This window comes from Molossus molossus, unplaced genomic scaffold, assembly GCF_014108415.1.
Source record: "Molossus molossus isolate mMolMol1 unplaced genomic scaffold, mMolMol1.p scaffold_m16_p_4, whole genome shotgun sequence".
Lineage (NCBI taxonomy): Eukaryota > Metazoa > Chordata > Mammalia > Chiroptera > Molossidae > Molossus > Molossus molossus.
The window spans coordinates 78,485,496-78,506,776 of NW_023425377.1; the positions used below are offsets into that span (position 1 = coordinate 78,485,496).

Consider the following 21,281-nt stretch of genomic DNA (forward strand, 5'->3'; position numbering starts at 1 on the left):
AGATATTTTTCTATTTATCTTCAGATAGAGTAGGAGAGAAAGGGAGAGAGAAACATCAATATGAGAGGGACACACGAACTGGTTGCCTCCTGCACGACCCTGACCAGGGCTGGGGACAAACTGCAACTGGGGTATGTGCCCTTGACCAGAATCGAACCCGAGACTCTTTGGTCCACAAGCCGATGCTCTACCACTGAGCAAAACTGCCCAGGGCACCCTTTGGTTGCTTTAATACAAGCCATGGAGGCCATTAGAGATGTTTGAATGTTCAATTCTCACCAAGTATCCTCAGCAACCTCACCTGACACATAGGATTCTTAAGAAGGTGCCTGGTCTGGATCTAGTAACAAGACTAGCAGCTCCCCACTGTTCAATAAGACAGAAGGCTCTGGAAATCATGGGTTGATCAGTACAACCAGGTCTCTACAACCATACTTGAGTCCCATCTTCACTCCCACCCACGTGTGGCCAACTCTGAAATCCCAATGGAGAATGAGACAAACTCTATAGCCATCAAAATGAGGCCTACAAAAGTCGAACACAGCCATAAGATGGACAGCACATGAAACATCCATGAACACACAGCCAAATGTCATCAGTGCCCATTCCATGAGCTGGCATGGGAGGGGAGAAGCCCAATGGCCTTCTCTGTTCTTCACGGAAATAAGAAAGAAGGTCCCTGAACTGCTGTGTGTGAAATGTGGTGATCCCCAGATAACAGAATCCATGACTCACATTGTTACCACTAAGTAACAATCACCCAACAAGTGTAGGGGGCACTAAAATGCTACAGCATGTAAGAAGTAATGGAACCTAAATTGATTTGTAGGAGCCTAGGATGCAAGGAAAGGGACAAGGTGCTGTTTTGGTTGTTGTTAATCCTCACTCAAGGATATTTTTTCCATGGATTTTTAGATAAGAGTGGAAGGGAGGGAGGGAGAGAGAGAGAAAAACATCAATGTAAAAGAGACACAGCGATCGGTTGCCTCCCGCGCTACTACAACTGGGGCTGGGATTGAACCTGCAACCCAGGTATGTGCCCTTGACCAGGACTCAAACCTGAGACCCTTAGGTCTGCCAGCTAACACTCTAACCGCTCACCCAAACTGACTAGGGCAGGGACTAGGTTCTTGTGAAGAAAATTTTAAACTACAATAAGATACACAATTATTATTGTGATAATAATAATAGCTTAGAAAAGCTACATGCAAAGCTTTAAGCTTCAACAAAGCTTAAAATGATGTAATCTACGATGCCCAGTTATGTCAATGAAGCAAGAGTCACAGTGAGGGTCAGGATAAGCTGGGAGAGGTAAAAACTGGGTTGAGGAAGTGCAAAGGGCTTAGCTTATATTTAATGCAAAAGCACAGTGGGTTAGTTTCTATTTCAGGGAAAATGTCTTACTCTTTGTAGTCTCATCTTGTTCTTCTCAGCAGAACCTTTGATCAATTTCTTAGTTATCTGAAATGAAAGACATTTATCTTTATTGTTGTTTTTTTCCTTTATTGATTTTATAGAGGGGGGAGGGAGAAAAAGAAAGAGGGGGAAACATTGATGAGAGAACATGGACTGGCTGCCTTCTGCATGCCCCTCACTGGGGATTTGGCCAACCTGGGCATATGCCCTGACCAGGAATTGAACCAGTGACCTCTTGGTGCATGGGCTGATGTTCAAGCACTGAGCCACACCAGCCGGACAAAGACAGTTATCTTTAAATGTGGGCTGTTTCAGTCACTTTAACATATTGTACAGTCCTTGGGGCTAGGGAAGAAGGGAACAAGTGACCCATACTATTAAGGACTTCTTTGCAAAACAAGAAAAATGAAAAATTTCCAGGTGACCAGTTTCCACTATACAGAACCAAAATGTCTTAGTGGGATTATAAACTCCAATAAAGTACACATGTGTGCATCTGGGGATGAGAGGGGAGATGGGGAAGGCAGATGACACAAATGACACAGAGTAGTAACATTTGTAGCCAACTAGAGAGTACATACCTTGGTCAAAGAGGATGGAGCTCTTACAGGCAATTTCCAAGAGAGAACTGTCAATTTTATGTACATTCTATAGGTACCATCTAAGAACTAATACTATGTGCCCTGGACGGTTTGGCTCAGCGGTTAGAGTGTCAGCCCACGGACCAGAAAGTCCCAAGTTCAGTTCCCTTTAAGGGTACGTATCTAAGTTGCAGTTTGTCCCTGGCCCTGGTTGGGGTCATGTGGGTGGCAACCACTTATTGTGTCTCTCTCATGTCAATGTTTCTCTCTCTCTTCCTCCCTTTCTCCCTCCCAGTCTATCTGAAGATAAATGCAAAAATGTCCTCGGGCGAGGATAAAAAAAATAAGAAGTGTCCTGGCCAGTTTGGCTCAGCAATTAGAGCGTTGGCCTGTGGACCAGAGTCCCGGGTTCAGTTCCCACTAGGGGCGCGCACCAAAAAAATAAATAAAAACTAACACTATATGAATCAAATAAAATGTTTATGGGCTGGATTCCCATGGGTCACCAATCTGTACTTTCTGCCTGGTGCAGTTCTGTTTTTAGAATGTGGAATGAACGGTGAAAAAAAGTTAAATTGCCAGAATCTATATGTTTTAGAGCATAATATTCTCTATCACCCTGCTTCAAACTGAGAGTGGTGACAAGGACTTCCCAAGACACATGTTGGATTCATGCACCATGCTGGCCAAATGGCCTCAGATTAAAGTATGAACAAGAATTCAGATTATTGGCCCAAGTTCTCTCCAGAGCAGGGAGTCCTGATAACCAAACCATTAGGTTGAAGAGCAGTGGAGAGTTCAGACTTGGACAGGTAAACGAAAAATGAGAATGAAGCGAAGCTGGAAAACCAAAGGTCCATTTCTCTTAAGAGGGCTTGATAATATCGACAAAACTATGGAACTGTGATTTCTCTACCCGAGAAAGCCTCAGCCCTGACTAAGATCTCTTGCAGAATAAAATTTAGATTAATAAACTCAAGGCATCCTTCTTACTTGACATACCAAGATTTTTCTGGACTCAGAGAAAAGGCTGAGTAGTCATCTGAAAGCCACGTGTTGGCAGGAGCTCCAATGCCACAGAGACTGTGCCCAAGTGAGCATATGCCAACTGAAATGTCGGTTACCAAAGCTGTCTTAACAAAATCTTAAGAAAAAGCACCTGCCTCTTCAGAATCCACTTTATCTACCAAGTCTGCGGGCTTCACCCCCAGAGCAAAGGATTTAACAGCAGAATTTGTAAGTTTCTATATCTCTATGTCATTGTCCTTTATGTTCAAAGATTATAGTGAACGTGATTGCCAGATTCCTATATACATTTTTGGGGGTGGTGAGGAACACACTTAGTCTTGCCCATAGTTGTGGAATTTCAGCTGCAACATCTAGTGCCTTTTACATTGCTTCCCCTTTGCTGTGAGTCCGGGAATACTAGAGTTAACATGACTATCAGGAGCTGCCTTAATAACATCCAACAACCTCAGCAATTACGATTTAATATAAAACCAGTATCTCTACTGCTTTACTAGACATTTGGGAGAACCTTATTGGTTTAATTTTATCTTTGTGACATATGGCACAAGTATTTATAGAACTCTTTCAAAAGCATGTGCCATACATTTTATCTATCTGGAACACTGCTGCCAAAAACAAGACCCAGGATCTCAGAAGGAGGCTGAAATGCACACCAGCTACCTCTAGTCAAGGCAGATTTAACTGTCTGTGCATTAAAATTCCTACATTTAATTTATGAGACTATTCTCAGAGCCTGGTCACTCTGCTCTCCTTATACATAAGGAGATCTCATTTCTAAGCTCAGAGCAGATTATCAGTAGCAAATGAGGTGAGGAGAGCCTGATATGGATGGGCTCAGCAACAGCAGCTGAAAATCTAACAGAAGGCAGAACGCAGAGGGGAAAGAACACAACTCAAATTGGTCCAGCCATATTTAAGTGCAAGGGGAGGGGACATGGGGTAGGGGGAATAATTCAGTGGGAGCCCACAAATCTACTGAACAACTCCAGGAAACATGTAGAAGGAAGTTCATTATAATTACTGTTCTGTTGAGGCTGAGAATTTGAGACAACAGAGATATTCATCATGCATCTGACTTTGTGAAATGCAATATATCCACACCATAGGCAATTAAAAAAAGATACCTCTTCCTATCCCAATATAAAAAATGAGATATCCTCCACTGAAAAAGAAACAAATTTATAGTATACACACACTAAAGGAAACAAATGATACTGTAAAGATGATAATAATGGCAATCCGGGGAAGAAAAAGGGGGCCAAAGGTGACTATCATGTTTTAATAATGGTTTTTAAACATGAATAATTTAATACTTGTAAAATTAAAATTATATGGGAAAAAGTTCCAGTGATCTGGGCTCATTTGTACAAAGACAAGGCAGAGATTCCAATAACACAACTGTATCAACATTATCATTCATGGAATAATTTGCACATCTCATTGCAAACAAAATTGGGAAGTAGTTCTACCCCAAATGGTAAAAAGCTCTAACGCTAGTCAAAAAAGGTGTTCTAAACTATTGTTTTCCAAAGTGAGAGTCTCTAGATCCCTGGGAAGGGACAGCAGGACCTGCATTTTAACAAGCTCCCCACAAGGAAAAAATAAACCCAAAACAATACACAAAATAGAGGGCGAGTACCTAGGAGCTCCCAAACATAGCCGTACCAACTCCAGGAGTAATAGAGCACAGTAAAAACCACACGTTACATGGAAACCACATTTTACATGGTAATATGAAACAATCCGTCAGCTTCCAGTAAGTGTTTGGCTATAATCTGGAAAGGAGGTGGAGAGGGAAAATGGAAAAAAAAAAAAAAATATTCCCCATAGTAACAGGGATCAGGAAAATCTCAAACGCCAAGGCAGGGAAGGCTATCCAAGTTACATACAAACAAAAGGTACAAGCAAATCAGGAAATCCAGTACTCCCCAAAAGTAGGGAGATAATCTAGAAAGGTGTGTGTGCATGCATGTGTGCGTGGTTGGAGGTGGTCTTTAGCTTGGCTCTCAGAAAGTCTTGCCATCATAGCACTCAGATGCTCCTAATAACTTCACTTCACTCTCAAACCTTTGGTGTCACCCATCAGGAGGCTTTACTTCCAACCTTGCAATGGAATAGCCCACCTAGGGCAATTTTCTGCCACAGGCTCTGGGGCAGCCTGATTCTTCACCACTTGCAGTATAAATGTATTTGCAAAGCTGTGATAACAATGCCTTCTAGAGCATTTCAAAACTCCAAGCTTGTGTTAAAAGTAAGGCCTAGTATCTCAGGTGCATGATTTCCTAAACTTGGTTCCTGTGCTCAGCTGTCTTAGAGACGTTTGGGCCAGTGGGGAGAAGTAAAATTGTTTCATAACAATGCCCAACTATGTGACCTCCCAGTTTTCAGGCTTGGCTATGGGTGTAAAATAAACTTAATGAAGCTATTAAGAAGAATGGAAATGTGTAATGTCCTATTCTCCAGGCTAACTGGCTGTGACACATCACATGACAAAGTAGTTCTGTAAAGGATTAGCAGCAGTCTGAATGGATTTCAACCAACTATGTGAACCAAACAATATGGATGCCAGAAAGAGGAACTCAAAGTCTAATCCTGAGAGTCTGAGTAACAATTCAGGTGGAAGTTTAAAATGTACATCCATCTGCCACACTGAGAAGCTTAGAAGAAAAAAAGATTGCTCCACTCTTGACTGATATTGTGAACCTACAGTTTTTCCTATAGTCAAGAGATGAAAAACAAGAAATGGAATCATTTAGAATAATTAGTTCCTTAGAAATCAAATTTCAGAAAGTGATCAAGGTGGGTGGTTTATGGTCAAATTAAGTAGGTGGATATTAAATAACCCACCTAGATCAAATTTTATATACACCCCCCCCCCCAAGATGGCCCTGTCAGGTTTGGCTCAAATTAAGTAGGTAGATATTAAATAACCCACCCAGATCCAATTTTATACCCCGCCCCCTAAGATGGCCCTGTTGGGTTTGGCTCTGTAGTCGGCCCGTGGCTCAAATTAAGTAGGTAGATATTAAATAACCCACCCAGATCCAATTTTACACACACACACACACACACACACACAACACAACACCCCTAAGATGGCCCTGTAGGGTTTGGCTCCGTAGTCGGCCTGTGGACCAGAGTCTCAGGTTCGATTCCAGTCAAGGGCACATACCTTGGTTGTAGTTCGATCCTTGGCCCTGGTTGGGGTCGTGTGGGAGGCAACCAATCAATGTATCTCTCTCACATCGATATTTCTCTCTCTCTCCCCCTCCCACTCTATCTGAAAATCAATGGAAAAATATGCTCGGGTGAGGATTAAAAACAAAAACAAAAACCTAAGATGAACAAAGTTCCACAAAACCAAACCAAAACACCATTAGACACACTCTGGGATTCTTGACTGATTTTGTCAGTTTTATCCACAAGACCTTAAGGACAGATGAGAACAGTGACATTTGCCATTGTGCTGGTCAGACACCAGTAACAAAGTCATCCTTCCCAGATCCTTAAAAATGGTGCCAGCTTTTTCCTGTTGCTCTGAGTAAGGTTTTTAAGATGGGTGGCCTTGCTGACAAGAGCTGACTCTACAGAATTCCCCATTATAGTCTTCCTGCTGTCTTGGGTTTTCTTCACCAACATTGATTGACTCTTTATCATCCTGTTAGAAATCTGTGTTTACAGGAAAAAGTAATGGAGGGAGCTGAAGCCAAAGTGTGACACGAAGAGTTACTGTTGTCTGCTTACTACCATCATTTCCTAAAACGGCTAAATTGACCAGACCACTAACTAGGTGTGAACAACAAAGGCTACCAGAATGGCCCGGACACACTGGTGGTTAATTCAGCTACCAACACATTCCAATATACTGTACACATTACTGACTACCTCTAATGGTCTTTGATGTCAAAAAGAATATTCTGTATCAGAAGTTACAAGACCTAGTTTGTGGCCCCACTCATTCAGTCACTAACCACCTGAGAGACAGTGTCCCCAAGTGAAAAGGGGGAATGGGACTAGACTAGAAGTACCATCAGCACTAACATACTGGGATTTGGGGAGATACTCACTCTGCGGACAGGGGTGGGGAAGGGACTGAGACTGCTGTGTTTATTTTCAGAAGCAGACTGCCCCTCAGGTGAGCTGGTAGGAGACGAAGAGCTCAGGGACGAATGGCTGAGGACAGAGTCTTCTTCCGGGCCAGACTCCAGCATCATGCTCTGAGAGGGCATGCCCTGGTCCAGAGGGGTTGTTGGAGACTTGGCTCCAGGTTTTATGCCCAGAATATCCTGCAAGACCACCACGGGCACCTTCCCTTTGAACAAGATGCCCCCAGCTTCGCTCCAACAGTCCTGGTCCTTCTCTGAGCAAGTTCTTAGACCATCTGTAAACTTGGGGCAGCTCTGAGGTGCTTTTTGTGCATCTCCACTCCTCTCTGTGCCCCCTGAGCCAGTACCCTCCTCTTCTGTTTTGCACAGAATGTCTAAAAGGGTCTCTTCAGGAAATGCTAGCTTGTCCTTCTGACTAGCCTTCGGCAGTCCCTCATCTCCAGCTTCTTCTCTGACCCTATTTACAGCCTCCTCCAAGGAGGTACAGGCTACAGAATTTAGTTTACTATAGGCTACAATGTCATCTGGTTGGTCACTCGAGTCCTCTGTCAAATCAATGATGACTGTGGTCTCTCCAATATTGGTTTCAACTCTACTTCTTAAAAAGTTATCTAAGGGACCCTTCCCATTGACAAGTTTTGGCCTAAAATCTATGTCAGAACCCAAATGAAAACTGTTTTCCAAATTGTCCAAAGAGGTTTCCATATCAGGGACTTGACTTTGCGCAGGAGCACTTGGAGAACTATTTGTGTTGTCCGACTCATTCTCAGTTTTCCCCTTTGGGGCAAGATTCAGGCGCTTGAAGGGAAGTCGAGCTGAAATAAGAGATAAAGAGACCATCTTTATAGTGCAAGTGTGAAGAGTGACAGTTAATATTTTAAAATTCCATATGCTTAAAAAACTATCAACCTTGCTGAGTTTCAAGTGGGGGGATTTCATACTTTGTCTATGAAGCATTCATACCCTTGGGTCCTATGATTTGCCCCTAATCACTTATGCTCAGGAAACTATTGCCCTTAACATAATTCCTACCACCATGAAACTTATTATCAGTTGTGACAGAAGACAAATTACTATGGGGAAAAACTAGATACCAAGTTTTAAAAACCAGAAGGCATGGTTTTTAACTCAACTCAGCCACTAATTTGGCCTCAGTGTACAAACACCCTTATTTTCTTTGGCAGAATTCTATGGTTTTATTAACACAAATACAATGTGTATACAATCTGTCTATTCATTTTCTTCGCTGTGCAGCCTGGCATTGGGATTGGGGATTCTGATGGCCAACTGGGCTGCTCTTTCCACAATTGCTTTGCGGGTCTTCAACAGGTTGTAAGCAATCTCAGCACAGTAAGATTTGATGCACGTGAGCAGCCCTTCAAGCTTCTTGACATTGTAGACCAGAAACTTACAAAAGGCACTGGGCAGCATGTGCTTTGTTTTCTTTATGCCCCCATAACCAATGTTGGGCATCAAGATCTGGCTTTTGAGCCCTGGCTGGTTTGGCTCAGCAGTTGGAGTGTCAGCCCGTGGACCAGAGAGGCCTGGGTTTGGTTCCCGCTAAGGGCACGTGCCTCGGTTGCAGTTTGTCTCCTGGCCCCGACTGAGGTCATGTGGGTGACAGCCGCTCAATGTGTCTTTCTCACATCGATATTTCTCTCTCTCTCTTCCTTCCTCTCTCCCTCCTGCTCTATCTCAAGATAAATGCAAAAAAAACAAAAAACAAAAAAAACCCTGGCTTTTGAATCTTCTGCATACCCTATTGTCAATGCCTCTGGGTTTCCACCAGTTCCACTTCATTTTGACATATCAATCTGACTGATGCCGGATGAACTTCTTGGTCCTCTTTTCGACAATCTTGGGTTTCACAAGGGGTCTGAGAGCAGTCATGGTGCAGAGTAGGAGATGGTTGCTACCTACAGAGGCAGCGCTGAGGAAGAGCTAAACGAACTCCCTTTTTGCACAAAAGAATTTGGGGACATTTATCTTCCTGTACAATAATGGTTTAATTGGGGCAGCTGTGCCCGCTAGGGAACATCTAGCAATATCTGGAGACATTATTGGTTGTCATGACTTGGGGGAAGAGATCAGGGATGCTGCTAAACGCTCTACAATATACAGGACAGCCCCCACTCCCCCAAAATTACAGTGTCAATACGGCTGAAGTACAGAAAGGCTGCTGCAAAGGTAGTGACATCTGTATTTGCTCCTGGGAACCCAGGGAAACAGTATTATAATAAAATGGATTCCCAGGCTTCCAAATGTAAAGTGCAACTGTTTTTCTCCCCTCCATCCCCCTTGATACTGCTGCTAAGGACCCCAACAGACGACCTCTGCTCAAGGAGAATTAAAAATATAATTGACGAGACAATGAAGAATATAATTAGGAAAAAATATTTAACCCATTCCCAGATAGTTACCTTGTATTAACTTCTTGACTGGAAAAGCTGGTCTGTCTTTGCAATCCATTGCTGTGAATTAAGAATCAAAGGACAAATTATTAAATGCTAGAGATAATGAAGGAGCAAATACATAAGTAGCACTCATTATGTACAAAGTGGCTGTCCAGTAGGAGTGATTTTGCCACCCTAACCCTGGGGAGCTGGTAAAGTTTAGGGATACTTTTAGTTGTCATAACTTGGGGGAAGGGTGCTACAGTGCTAAATATCCTACAATGCACAGGACAGTCCATCATGACCATGAATTATTTGGCTCAAAATATTACTAGATTAAGAAATCCTGCCCTGGACACAGTCACACTTTCTTGGTTTATTTTCCTTGTGGCATTTATCACTCTGAAACTTATACTGCTTATTATGTTTCCTCCTACAGAATGCCAGCTCTATAACGGCAGAGAGACTTGTACTACACTGTACCTGGAACACCTAACTTGGGATATGGCACATGGGGAGAAGTCAATGAATACAGTAACAGCAATAATGAAGAGGGGAATGAGTAAAAGTAGAGATGAGAGAAAACACTGTATCACCAAAGGCACTATTAATAGGATCTCAAAACATCTACCTTCAATCCAACCAGTTCTATAAAATTAGAATTGGGCCCTGGCCGGTTTGGCTCAGCGGTTGGAGCATCGGCCTGTGATTCAGAGAGACCCGGGTTCGGTTCCTGCTAAGGGTACATACCTCGGTTGCAATTTGTCCCCGGCCCTGGTTGGTCGTGCAGGTGGCAGCCACTCCATGTGTCCCTTTCACGTTGATGTTTCTCTCTCTCTACCCCCCCCCACTCTAGCTGAACAAAAAAATGGAAAAAAATGTCCTCGGGTGAGGATTAAAAAAAAAAAAAATTAGAATTGGGTTTATTTTCTTTTAAAATAAAGTTTATGCTCGGCCGGTGTGGCTCGGTGGTTGAGCATCACCCATGCACCAAGAGGTCGCCGGTTCAATTCCCGGTGAGGGCACATGCCCAGGTTGTGCGTCCGATCCCCCAGTGGGGGGCATGCAGGAGGCAGCCAATCGATGTTATTTCTCATCAATGTTTCTCTCTCTCTCCTTGTCACTTTCTCTCTCTTTAAATTCAATAAAGGAAAAAAAATGCCCCAGCCGGTTTGGCTCAGGGTTAGAGCATCGGCCCACAGACCAGAGAGTCCCAGGTTTGGTTCCTAAGGGCACGTACTTGGTTGCAGTTTGTCCCAGGCCTCGGTTGGGGTAGTGTGGGTGGCAGCCACTTGATGTGTCTCTCTCACATCAATGCTTCTCTCTTCCTCCCTCCCACTCTATCTGAAGATAAATGCAAAAAAATATCCTCGGGTTAGAATAAAAAAAAAAAGAAAAAAATTAAAATAAAGTTTATTAAGGTAATACAACCTAAAGCATTTTGAGCTTGCCAGGCAGAAGCTAAAGTGTTGTCAAAAAATAATAATGGAATCTCTGGCCAGTGTGGCTCAGTTGGTTGGAGCGTCATGCTGTACTCTGAAAGGCTGAAGGTTCACTCCCCAGTCGGGGCACATGCTCAGAGACAACTGATCAATGTTTCTCTCTCACATCAATATTTCTCACACTGATGTTTCTTTCTCTCTCTCTCTCCCTCCATCCCTTCCTCCCTCTAAAATCAATTTAAAAAGTATTATAATAACGAAAAGTTCTCCTGCACCAAAAAAAAAAGCATCTAGTAATATCAAAGCAGATGCAGAAAGGACCGTAAATAAAACCTTTAAATAGAATAAATTTAGAAGCTCATACCTGCCAGGAAAGCTGGCTTGGAAAAATCTAGTTTATTTTGGGCAATCACCTATGTTTTGTAAAATTACGTACAAGGGAACCTTTTTTGTTGTTATTGTTGTTAATCCTCACCCGAGGATATTTTTCCCACTGGTTTTAGAGAGTGGAAGGAAGGGAGGGGAGGAAGAAAGAGAGAAACATCAATGTGAGAGAGACATTGATTGACTGCCTACTGCACATGCCCCAACCAGAGCGGGGGATCAAACCTGCAACCAAGGTATGTGCCCCTGACCAGGAATCAAACCTGAGACCCTTTGGTGCGCAGGCTAATGCTCTAACCACTGAACCACATTAGCCAGGCTACAAGTTAATATTTTAAAAGTAGACCAGGGTTTTCTGAAAAACTCAGCAGTCCATAGATGAAACTGCCCTCCCCTCTTCCAAGCTTGAAATATAAGGTACCCAGAAGACTTATAATTCCTTTCTACCTATTTCAAGACAATACCATTCCCCCGTTTCCAATTACCAAAATCATGGATTCCCATCTCACACCCCCAACTGAAGGATACACAATCTTTAGCCACTTAAATTTATTTTATTTTTATTTTTATTTTTTTTTTCATTTTTATCCTCACCCGAGGACATTTTTCCATCTTTTGCACAGATAGAGTAGGAGGGAGAGAGAGGAAGAGAGAGAAACATCGACGTGAAAGGGACACATCGAGTGGCTGCCACCCGCACGACCAACCAGGGCCGGGGACAAACTGAAACCGAGGTACATGCCCTTAGCGGGAATTGAACCCGGGTCTCTCCGGACCGCAGGCCAATGCTCTAACCGCTGAGCCAAACCGGCCAGGGCTAGCCACTTAAATTTATTTTTGGGACAATCACAAGGATTTATTGGTGTGGTTGAGATATTAGCTTTGATGCAAGTGAAACAGAAGTGACCTGGGCCCAGAAGCAACCTCAGGTCAACCTAAAAGTCCAGTCCATCCAGGGATTTGGACTGTTCAAAGACACATACACAAATAACACACATTTGTGTATAAACTCACCAATGCTCTTTATTCTAATATTACATCCCTCCTAAATCTATATGGTATTAAAATATCCTTTCCCTTTGTAATAGTATTGTCATAGCAGGTGATGCGTTTTTTAGTTTTTTTTTTTACTTTTTAATTAAACACTCTTACTGGGTTAAATGACTATAGGCAACAATCGCCCCCCCCCAACTTTATAAGAATTTTACTTGGTGAAATCCCCAAATCTGGAAACAATTAGAGCAGTGGTTCTGCTCCCCCCCATCCCCAAGGGGCCCTTGGCAGTGCCTGGATACATTTGGTTGTCACAACTTAGGAGAAGGGGTTGCTATTGGCATCTAATGGGTGGAGGTTAGGGATGCCCCTTGACACCCTCAAGTACACAGGGGGGTCCCAAATGTCAATTTGAGTTGAGGTTAAGAAACCCTGAATTAGTCTAACTGAAGTCCCTGCCAATTGTTAGTTCAGTCAACCAACATATAGCGGGCACTTATTATGTGCCAAGCATTGTGCCAAGAGTTGGGGATAAAATGGAAATCAAGCCCGGGAGACCCCAGTCTAGTCTTCGTTGGTTCACCACCCTGTTTCCAGGACCTGCTAGGTGCCAGAAACCAACATCCCAAGACATTGGGAGGAGAAATACAGATCTTCACCTTGTATATTCAGCAAGATAAGAATCCGGGAGTTCCAGCTTCCTGACAATCCCCACCATCCAGGCCTTTTACCTGGACTTGCCCTGACCGCCAGACGCAGCTGTTCTGGTCTCCGAGCCCATGTGACCCCGGGCCTCAGTTTCCCACCCAGCCCGAGGGTCGCTGCAGGGTCCAACTTGCTCAGAGGACACAAACGGAACCTGCAGAGCTGACCTTTCGCCTCCCTGGGTCTCAGTTTCCTCTCCTGGCCACAATGACCGGTCACCGTAGAGGGCCCTGGAAGAACGTACTTAACGCGAAAGCACAGGGGGGAAAAATGGTTGCTGCCGCAACAATAACGTCAAGGAGGGCGCCCTTCGGGTCGCGAGGCCCTTCCTCGCGATTGCAACGACCCCACGAACCGAACACCAGGAGCAGAGAAGTGGCCCTAGGCCGGGAGGCCCGTCTAACCCCAACAACAGCTTCGGCCCGTACAGGCCGCTCGCCGCGCCCCCATTAGCCCTTCCCGGGCCTGAACCAACCTGAGGCCGCTCCCCTGGCGCCCTGAGCCCCGCAGTCTGGCTCTTCCATCATCGTCCCGGCGGTGGCTCAGGGTCTCCTCGGGCGGCGGAGGCGCGGGCTACCCTGCGGCGGCGGCTCCTGCTCGCCCTCCCGCCCGCGCCGCTGCTGCCGCGGCCGCCGCGCTCGTCGCGCTCGTATTTGGCGGGAACCGCGGCGACCCCCGCAGCCCGCGCGCCGATTGGACGAGGCCGTATCACGTGATGTCCCGCCTCGGGAAATGGGGAGCGCAGGAAGCATCCTCGCGAGATCCGTGGTTTCCATTCCTCCCCATAGCTCCTTTATTGATATTCCCTCCGAGGAGCGGGCTTTCTCTCGGTGGCCCGGTGGGAAGAAGGTGTTCTGCCATTGGGGATGGGATGTGTCAAGCCAAGAGGTCCACACTGTGATTGGCTAAGTGAGTGGGATAGGTCAATAGGAGGAGGGAGGACCAGGCTCTTACGTCATGACGAAACTTTTTACGTAGGGCTCCGGTGACAACCTGAAACTGCAGTTTAGGTGATGAGTTTTAGGTGAATAAATTCTGAGTTTTTCCTAATTGGTCTTCTACTGAGTATAGTAACAGCAACTAAGATTATAAATTACTGCTTACTGGATTGAGCATCTGCCATGGACTGAGGGGTCCCGGTTAGATTCCAGTCAGGGCACATGCCTGGGTTGCTGGCTTGATCCCTAGTAGGGGGCTTGCGGTAGTCAGCTGATTGATGTTTCTCATATCAATGTTTATCTCTCTCTAAAAAAATCAATAAAAACATTAAAAAATAAATGGCAAATGACTTCACAGGGATTGCTAATTTAAATAAATAAAAAATGTAAATTACTTTAATTTTTTTTTCTTTATTGGTTTTAAAGAGAGAAAGGAAGGAAGAGGGAGAGGGAGAGACAGAAACAATGATGAGAGAGAACATCAACTGGCCCTCTCCTGCATGCTCCCCACTGGGGATTGGGCCCACAACCTGGGCATTTGTCCTGACCAGGAATTGAACCGGTGACCTCATGGTGCATGGGTGGACACTCCATCACTGGCCGGGCATAAATTACCTTTTTTTTTTTTATCCTCACTTGACATTTTTGCAGTTATCCTCAGATAGAGCAGGAGGGAAGAGGGTGGAAGAGAGAGAAAGAAACATCAACGTGAGAGAGACACATAGAGTGGCTTGCTTCCCACACGACCCCGACCGGGGCCAGGGACAAACTGCAACCAAGGTATGTGACCTTAGCAGGAACGGAACCTGGGACTCTCCACGGGCCAACGCTCTAACCGCTGAGCAAAACCGGCCAGGGCTTACTTTTTATATGAACAAAAATAAATAATATCTGGGCAGCACTTTAGAAGAATTTGATATGCACTAAATATATTCAGAGGGAATGGATGAAATAGATGTTTCTGGTTTAATCCTCAGGATTTTTGCACACGCTGTTTCCTCTGCCTGAAACTCTGCAGCTATTTTCCTGGCTAATTTTTTAAAATATTTTTTTCTTTATTGATTTTAGAGAGAGGAAGGGAGAGGTAGAGTCAGATAGAAACATCGATGAGAGATAACATCGATTGGCCCTCTCCTGCATGCCCCCCACTGGGGATTTGGCCCACAACCTGGGCAGGTACCCTGACCAGGAATGGAACCGGTGACCTCTTGGTGCATGGGTCATGCTCAACCACTGAGCCACACTGGCTGGGCTTCCTGGCTAATTTTTATCTAACTTTCAGATCTTAGACTGACACCTCAAAGAAGCCTTTTCTCCCATAACCCCAACAAAAAGTGCCTACAACATTGTTGTGTTTTTTTTAAATAAATTAGAGCTTATGTTTATTTGTTTGCATTGTGTTTGATTAGTGAATTAATTTCTATTTTTGTCATTAGCTCTATGAGGGCAGGGATCATTTATCACTGTATCCCCAAGACCTATAAATGACTGATACATTAGTAGTCAATAAATATTTGCATGAATGCCTAAATATCATTTGATTGCACTGTGTGATCATGTAGGTTAAAAGTCTCACAGAACAGAGACCTTCAGTGTTAGCCTGCAAACCTTAGAAATAGGTTTTCTTCAGCACAAATTTAATCTCAAACAGAGAAGACTAAAAGTGAGCCCAAGTTTGAAATTCTATTGGTGCTGTAGATTGGATAATTAAATCAATAGAATTGGTTGGAAGCAATATGGAGAAATTGAGAATTTGGGGACATCAGTTTGGGCTAGCATGTCTTATTCGAGGCCTCAGTTTCCTGATATGAACCATGAGGATGTTTCCCTCCTCTGATATTCTGGCACTATGCAATGATTTATTTGTTGTTGTTGTTATTATTTATTTATTTATTTATTTATTTATTGAGAGGAGTGGAGAGGAGAAGAGAGGAGAGACAGAGGGGAGGAGAGACTGGAGGAGAGGGGAGGGGAGAAGAGGAGAGGTGAGACAGAAGGGAGGAGAGGAGGAGAGAGGGGAGGGGAAGAGAGGGGAGATAGAGGGGAGGAGAGGAGAGGGGAGGGGATGGGAGGGAAGGAGACACTATACAATGATTTAGACCAGTGGATCACCATTGAGGGTCCCCATCATAATCATATGGGTGTTTTTTCAAACCATTCATAATAATCCCTTCAGGAGGGAGGTTGGGGCATGCATAGTCTGAAACAATCCACTGATCTAGTCCAGTACCTTCTGTTAGGCACTTGGAAACTTCCAGTAACCTTCTGCTTCAGAAAAATCACTCAAGCCCTGGCCAGTTTGGCTCAGCAGTTGAGCCTCGGCCTGTGGACCAGAGAGTCCTGGTTCCGTTCCCGCTAGGGGCACGTACCACCAAAAAAAAAAAATCACTCAAATCTGTCAGAGATTTCAGCACTGAAACTGAAAACACTTTAACTCTAGTCACTTTCTTGTTCCTCTTTTTGGAATCATTTACTCATTCTTACTCATTATTAATTTCCAACTCATTCAATACATTTTCATCAATAAGAGGTGATTTTTAAAAGTCACTATCAGTAAATATGGAGGAGGCGATATTCCAAGAAGATTCCTCTTTTAAACAGAAACAATAACAATGGGGGAAAAGATTAGGGAAGAATATGCAAGAGAGGAACAACATTAATGCCCACAGGCAACAGGTATTGTGGACTACAGAAGAGGGAAAGAGCTCCCGAAATCAGAGGGGGCCAAATTATGCAAGCTGTATAGGCCATATTAGAAAGTTGGGAGTGTGTTCCGAGGGCTGTCATTGAACTTTAAACAGGGGACTGTGGTCTGAATACTATTACAGAAGCATCTTTCTGGATTCCTGGTAGGGGATAAATTGAAGAGGACTATCCAAAGGTGGGCACACCAGAGAGAAAGCTGGTGGAATGATTTGGTCAGGGTGGAGGACAGTGGGGATAGTGGAAAGGAGGTAGAAACAACACTCTAATGTCTGACTTGAGCAACTGAATGGATGAACACGGGGCAGGGATCGGGGTGGGATGGTAGGGACTAAACTCATGGTGGAATTCAGTATAGCTGAGATTAGTTAACAGGTGTCTGGAGATTTATAAACCCAATCTCCCGACCTCTCCAGAAAGGTTTAAGCACCTTTCCTAAGACGTTAGAGCCACCTCCAGGACTACAGGGGTCGCTGCATTGCCACGGCCGCTCTAGACTCGCCCCCGGCCACTCGCTGGCAGAAGCTGCCTCTAACGCGGCAGGCGAAGTGCGCGTGCGCTATCCGGCCGGTAGGGTGCGCGCGCGTGCTCAGACTGGTCCGGCGCCGGAAGTGTGCGGTTGCCATGTAATATCCTGGCCGAGCGGGCGCGAGAGAGGCTGAGGCTGCGCCCGCGCGGGCGCGGAGCTGGCAAGAGGGCTGCGGAGGCGGTGCCGACGGGGCCAGCTGAGGCGCGCGGGGGCTTGGGGGCGCCCGGGAGCTTGTTGCTTGCACTGTTTCTCCGGTTCGCTGGGTCCCGACGGGAGGTCCGACTGCGAAAGGCAGAATGTCGGTGGCGGGGCTGAAGAAGCAGTTCTACAAGGCGAGCCAGGTGAGCGGAGGGCGAACTCCAGGGCCCCGGGCTTCCCGGAGTGAGGGACCAGGCTGGGCCCAGCTCTGGTTCGGGGTGGGACCCGGGACACCGAAGGGGCGGCGTTGGCGCGTGTTACTCGCAGAGTGGAGAGAGCCCAGGAAGGCCGGGGGGCTTCGTGCGAAGTGGCCCATCCTACCCACCATGTGGACTCCAGTCACCTCGAGAAGGGTGGCTAGACCCCTGGATGGGGCAGAGAAGACCCCAGAGGTTGCTCTGGGATGTGGATCCCTCCACCCCCTTCCTCCCCTCTAAAAGGGCAAGGACAAGGGAAGAAACAGGACTCTTGCCAGATAGCCCATGGGTAGGAAAAATTTGTGTGATTTGTGTGTAGAGCAGTTCTTCAAAAAACAACAAAAACCCTTTGGATGGACCTGGTACAAAGTTGAAAGGGTAGAGTAAAAAGTCAATTTCTCACTCCAGGCATTCTGACACCAGAAACAAGGACTGTCACTGACGCCTTATGTCTGTTTTCAAAGATATGTGTATGTGTATACCTTTCCTTTATAAACACACATAGGTAGTGTAGCATAGTCTACAAAGTCCTTTGTACTTTGAATTATTTGTTAAATGTGTCAGAAGTCTCCACCTTGGGTCACTTTCTGTTGGGAGGGGATGTTCTGGGCACTGTGGGGTGTTAAGCAACATCCCTGGGTTCCATTCCCTCAGTGACAGGAGCACCCCCAGTTGTGACAATCACAAATGTCTTCAGTTGCTGCCAAATGTCCCTGGGGGAACCCCCCTCCTACCCCTTTCCCCGGATTTACTGCACTAGAACATACCCCTAGAGTTTCTTGGATCTTTTTAATAGGTTTTTGGTATTCCATTCCATGAATTGTACCATAATTAATTTCACCAGTCCTCTACTGATGGATGTTTAGATAATTTTCAGTAGTTTTCTGCTAAAGTAAATAGACAGTGAATATCTTTACTCACAGAGAGGATTGGATTTATAGGATACATTTTCGTAAGTGGAATGCTGAATTCAAAAATATATGCGTTTTACATGTGACAGATTATATAGGTCTTTTAGAAAGACTGGACAAGAAGCCTAAGATTTCTTGAATCCCAGGTTACAAACCTTAGGTGTAGAGTTGGTGTGAATAGACTCCACGGAGTATGAGCAATAATTTTAGGAATTGTTTGGGCCATGTTGGCAAACCAGGCTGTACTCCTGATTTGAAGAGGTCTATTGTGGGGTGGGAGGAGGGGGGGAGAGGGATGACTCTCCAATAACACACAGTTGGTATCTTTTATCACTTAACGAGGAAAGTCACAATCCTAGTGCTTGTCTAGGGCTAAAGACATTTGGGGTCTGTCTGTAGACTCCAGATGATAGCTAAACCCTAAAGGAAGAGAGACTTAATCTAGAGGGATTCTAAGATTGTTGTTGAGAGTACAGCTCTTTGCCCAAAAAGGATGAAATTATGTGACCTGGCCCTTGGTTAGACCCTGCCCAGCGGGCATCTGACCTCCATGTGCTTCACTGGAGCACCTGGGAAAGCTGCTCACTGTCTTGGTCCCTGATGTAGTCCCTTCTGCAGGACTGATATCTCCATAGGTCTTGGAAGAATTCTAGGGCTACTTGATTCTCTCATATGGACAGGTCTCTGGAAAGTCCTCGATGCCCCACCCACAACTGGTGGTCCATCCCATCCTGAATTAGCTGGGCCTCTGAGGCCAGCCACTAGAGCTTTTTCTCTCAGGGGAAACAGGTTGGCCTGCATTCAGATCTCTGAGAAGTGCTTTGAAACCTGGAAAGCACAATGCACTGTAAGTTGGTGGTTTGGATCAATTTATTATTTGAGCCCTAGCCCCAAAGAATTGCTGCAGTGGCCACATCCTAATCTGAGAGTCATCTTGGCCACCTTGTCAATTCCACATTGAGTTGTGCTTTCAAGAATCACCCTGGCTGCCCTGGCTGGTATGACCTAGTGGTTAGAGTGTCAGCCCAAGGACCAGAGTCTTGGGTTTGAATCCAATCAAGGGCACATACCTTGGTTGCGGTTAGGTCCTCAGCCCTGGTCGGGGTCATTCGGGCGGCAACCAGTTGATATGTCTCTCTCACATCTCTCTCTCTCTCTCTCTCTCTCTCTCTCTCTCTCTCTCTCTCTCTCCTTCTCTCCCTCTCTCCCACTCTATCTGAAGATAAACAGAAAAATATCTGTGGGTGAGGATTAAAAAAAAAAAAGGCCCTGGCCGGTTTGGCTCAGCAGTTGGTCCGTGGTCCAGAGAGATCCGGGTTCGTTTTCCGCTAAGGGTGTGTACCTCGGTTGTAGTTTGTCCCTGGCCCTGGTTGGTTGTGCGGGTGGCAGCCACTCGATGTGTCCCTTTCACGTCAGTGTTTCTCTCTCTCTCTCTCTTCTTCTCTCTATCTGTACAAAAAATGGAAAAATGTCCTCGGGTGAGGATTTAAAAAAAAAGAATCACCCTGGCTATGTTCCATTCTCTTCTGCAATAGTTTCCACAGTCCTCCAGTATCTCCATTGTTCATCAGGCCGTGTCCATAGTTCTGTGTGTTTCTTTTTCTCCATCTTAGGAACACCCTCTTTTATTCTCTTCTGTTCCCTCAGAATAGGGTTGTCTCTTGAAGAGTAACATCTCTTGTTAATGTAGTAATTAGTATTTATTGAATTATCAGTGTGAACAGGCAATATGCTTTAAAGCAGTGGATCTCAACTAGCCTCAGTTATCTGGCCTAAGGGTTAATGTATTCTTTTTACACAAAAATATTTGCAGACATTTATCTTCCTGTAGAACAGCGCTTTTCAACCAGGGTCACTTCTGCCTTCCAGGGGACATTGGCAATATTGGGAGATATGTTGGTTGTCACAACTTGGATTGCTGCTGGTATCTACTGGGAAGAGGCCAGGGACGCTGCTCAACACCCTGTAATGCATTGGGCAGCTCCATATGACTAAGAATTCCCTGGTCCCAGATGTCAGTGGTGCCAGAGTTGAGAACCTGATTTAAGGTTTGAGAAAAGAGGACAATTATAAATAAATAAATAAATAGATCACATTTGGGCCATTCTTGTGGTAGCTGCCTGCTTTTCTCAGTTTTTAAAACAATGATAACCACATATACAGGTGTACAGATGGATATGTACATAAAACTCAGCATCCAGTTCCCAGATCTTTAGAACTCCAGAGTGTCTTTTGGCATCTGGTATTTTTGAGAAGGTATAAGCTTGCATCATTGCTTCTTAGCCAGGGGTGACTAACCCTGCCTTCTTTCATCTTCTCCCATGCACCTGCCTGGGGACATTTGACAATGTCTGAGACAGGTTTTGGTTGTCACTACTTGGGGAGAGGGTGCTACTGGCATCAAGTGGGTAGAAGTCAGGGATAGTTGCTAAACATCTTACAATGCACGGGACAGATCTCCTCACAACAAAAAATTATCAGGCCGTAAATGTCAGTAGCACCAAGGTTAAGAAATCCTGCTTTGAAACAGGTTCTTGATTACAAAGGCTTGTTAACAGTGTCGTTTATAAATTGTGAAATTGAAGCCAGGTGGATGTGTGAGCGAGCGCTAGATTGGGCGCCAGGAATAAAGAAACTTGGTTTCTAGCAGGTGAGGCTGTGATGTTAATTAAAATTTTCTAATTTTATTATGATACTAGTAACAAGCCAGTTACCAGTACAAGCATACCTGTTTTGTTGTACTTAGAGAAGTTTTG

At 44.9% G+C, this 21,281-nt stretch overlaps 2 protein-coding genes across 5 annotated transcripts in view; one reads left to right on the forward strand and one right to left on the reverse strand.

Moving 5' to 3' along the window:
• Nucleotides 1-13,599, reverse strand: part of CHAF1A (chromatin assembly factor 1 subunit A) — a 34,434-nt gene extending 20,835 nt beyond the window's left edge. For both annotated transcript variants that reach the window (XM_036241171.1, XM_036241170.1), the window contains exons 1-4: nt 13,525-13,599; nt 9,553-9,603; nt 7,094-7,947; nt 1,405-1,461 (exon numbers count right to left, since the gene is read on the reverse strand). In XM_036241171.1, the coding sequence (XP_036097064.1) occupies nt 1,405-1,461; nt 7,094-7,947; nt 9,553-9,603; nt 13,525-13,576 (1,014 nt within the window). In that variant the 5' untranslated portion in view covers nt 13,577-13,599. The remainder of the gene's footprint in view (nt 1-1,404; nt 1,462-7,093; nt 7,948-9,552; nt 9,604-13,524) is intronic.
• Nucleotides 13,600-17,318: 3,719 nt separating this feature from the next.
• Nucleotides 17,319-21,281, forward strand: part of SH3GL1 (SH3 domain containing GRB2 like 1, endophilin A2) — a 36,379-nt gene continuing 32,416 nt past the window's right edge. For 2 of the 3 annotated variants that reach the window (XM_036239671.1, XM_036239674.1), the window contains exon 1: nt 17,372-17,560. In XM_036239671.1, the coding sequence (XP_036095564.1) occupies nt 17,516-17,560 (45 nt within the window). In that variant the 5' untranslated portion in view covers nt 17,372-17,515. Of the gene's footprint in view, nt 17,561-21,281 lie in introns of all 3 variants that reach the window. The other variant, XM_036239672.1, reaches the window with a different exon arrangement.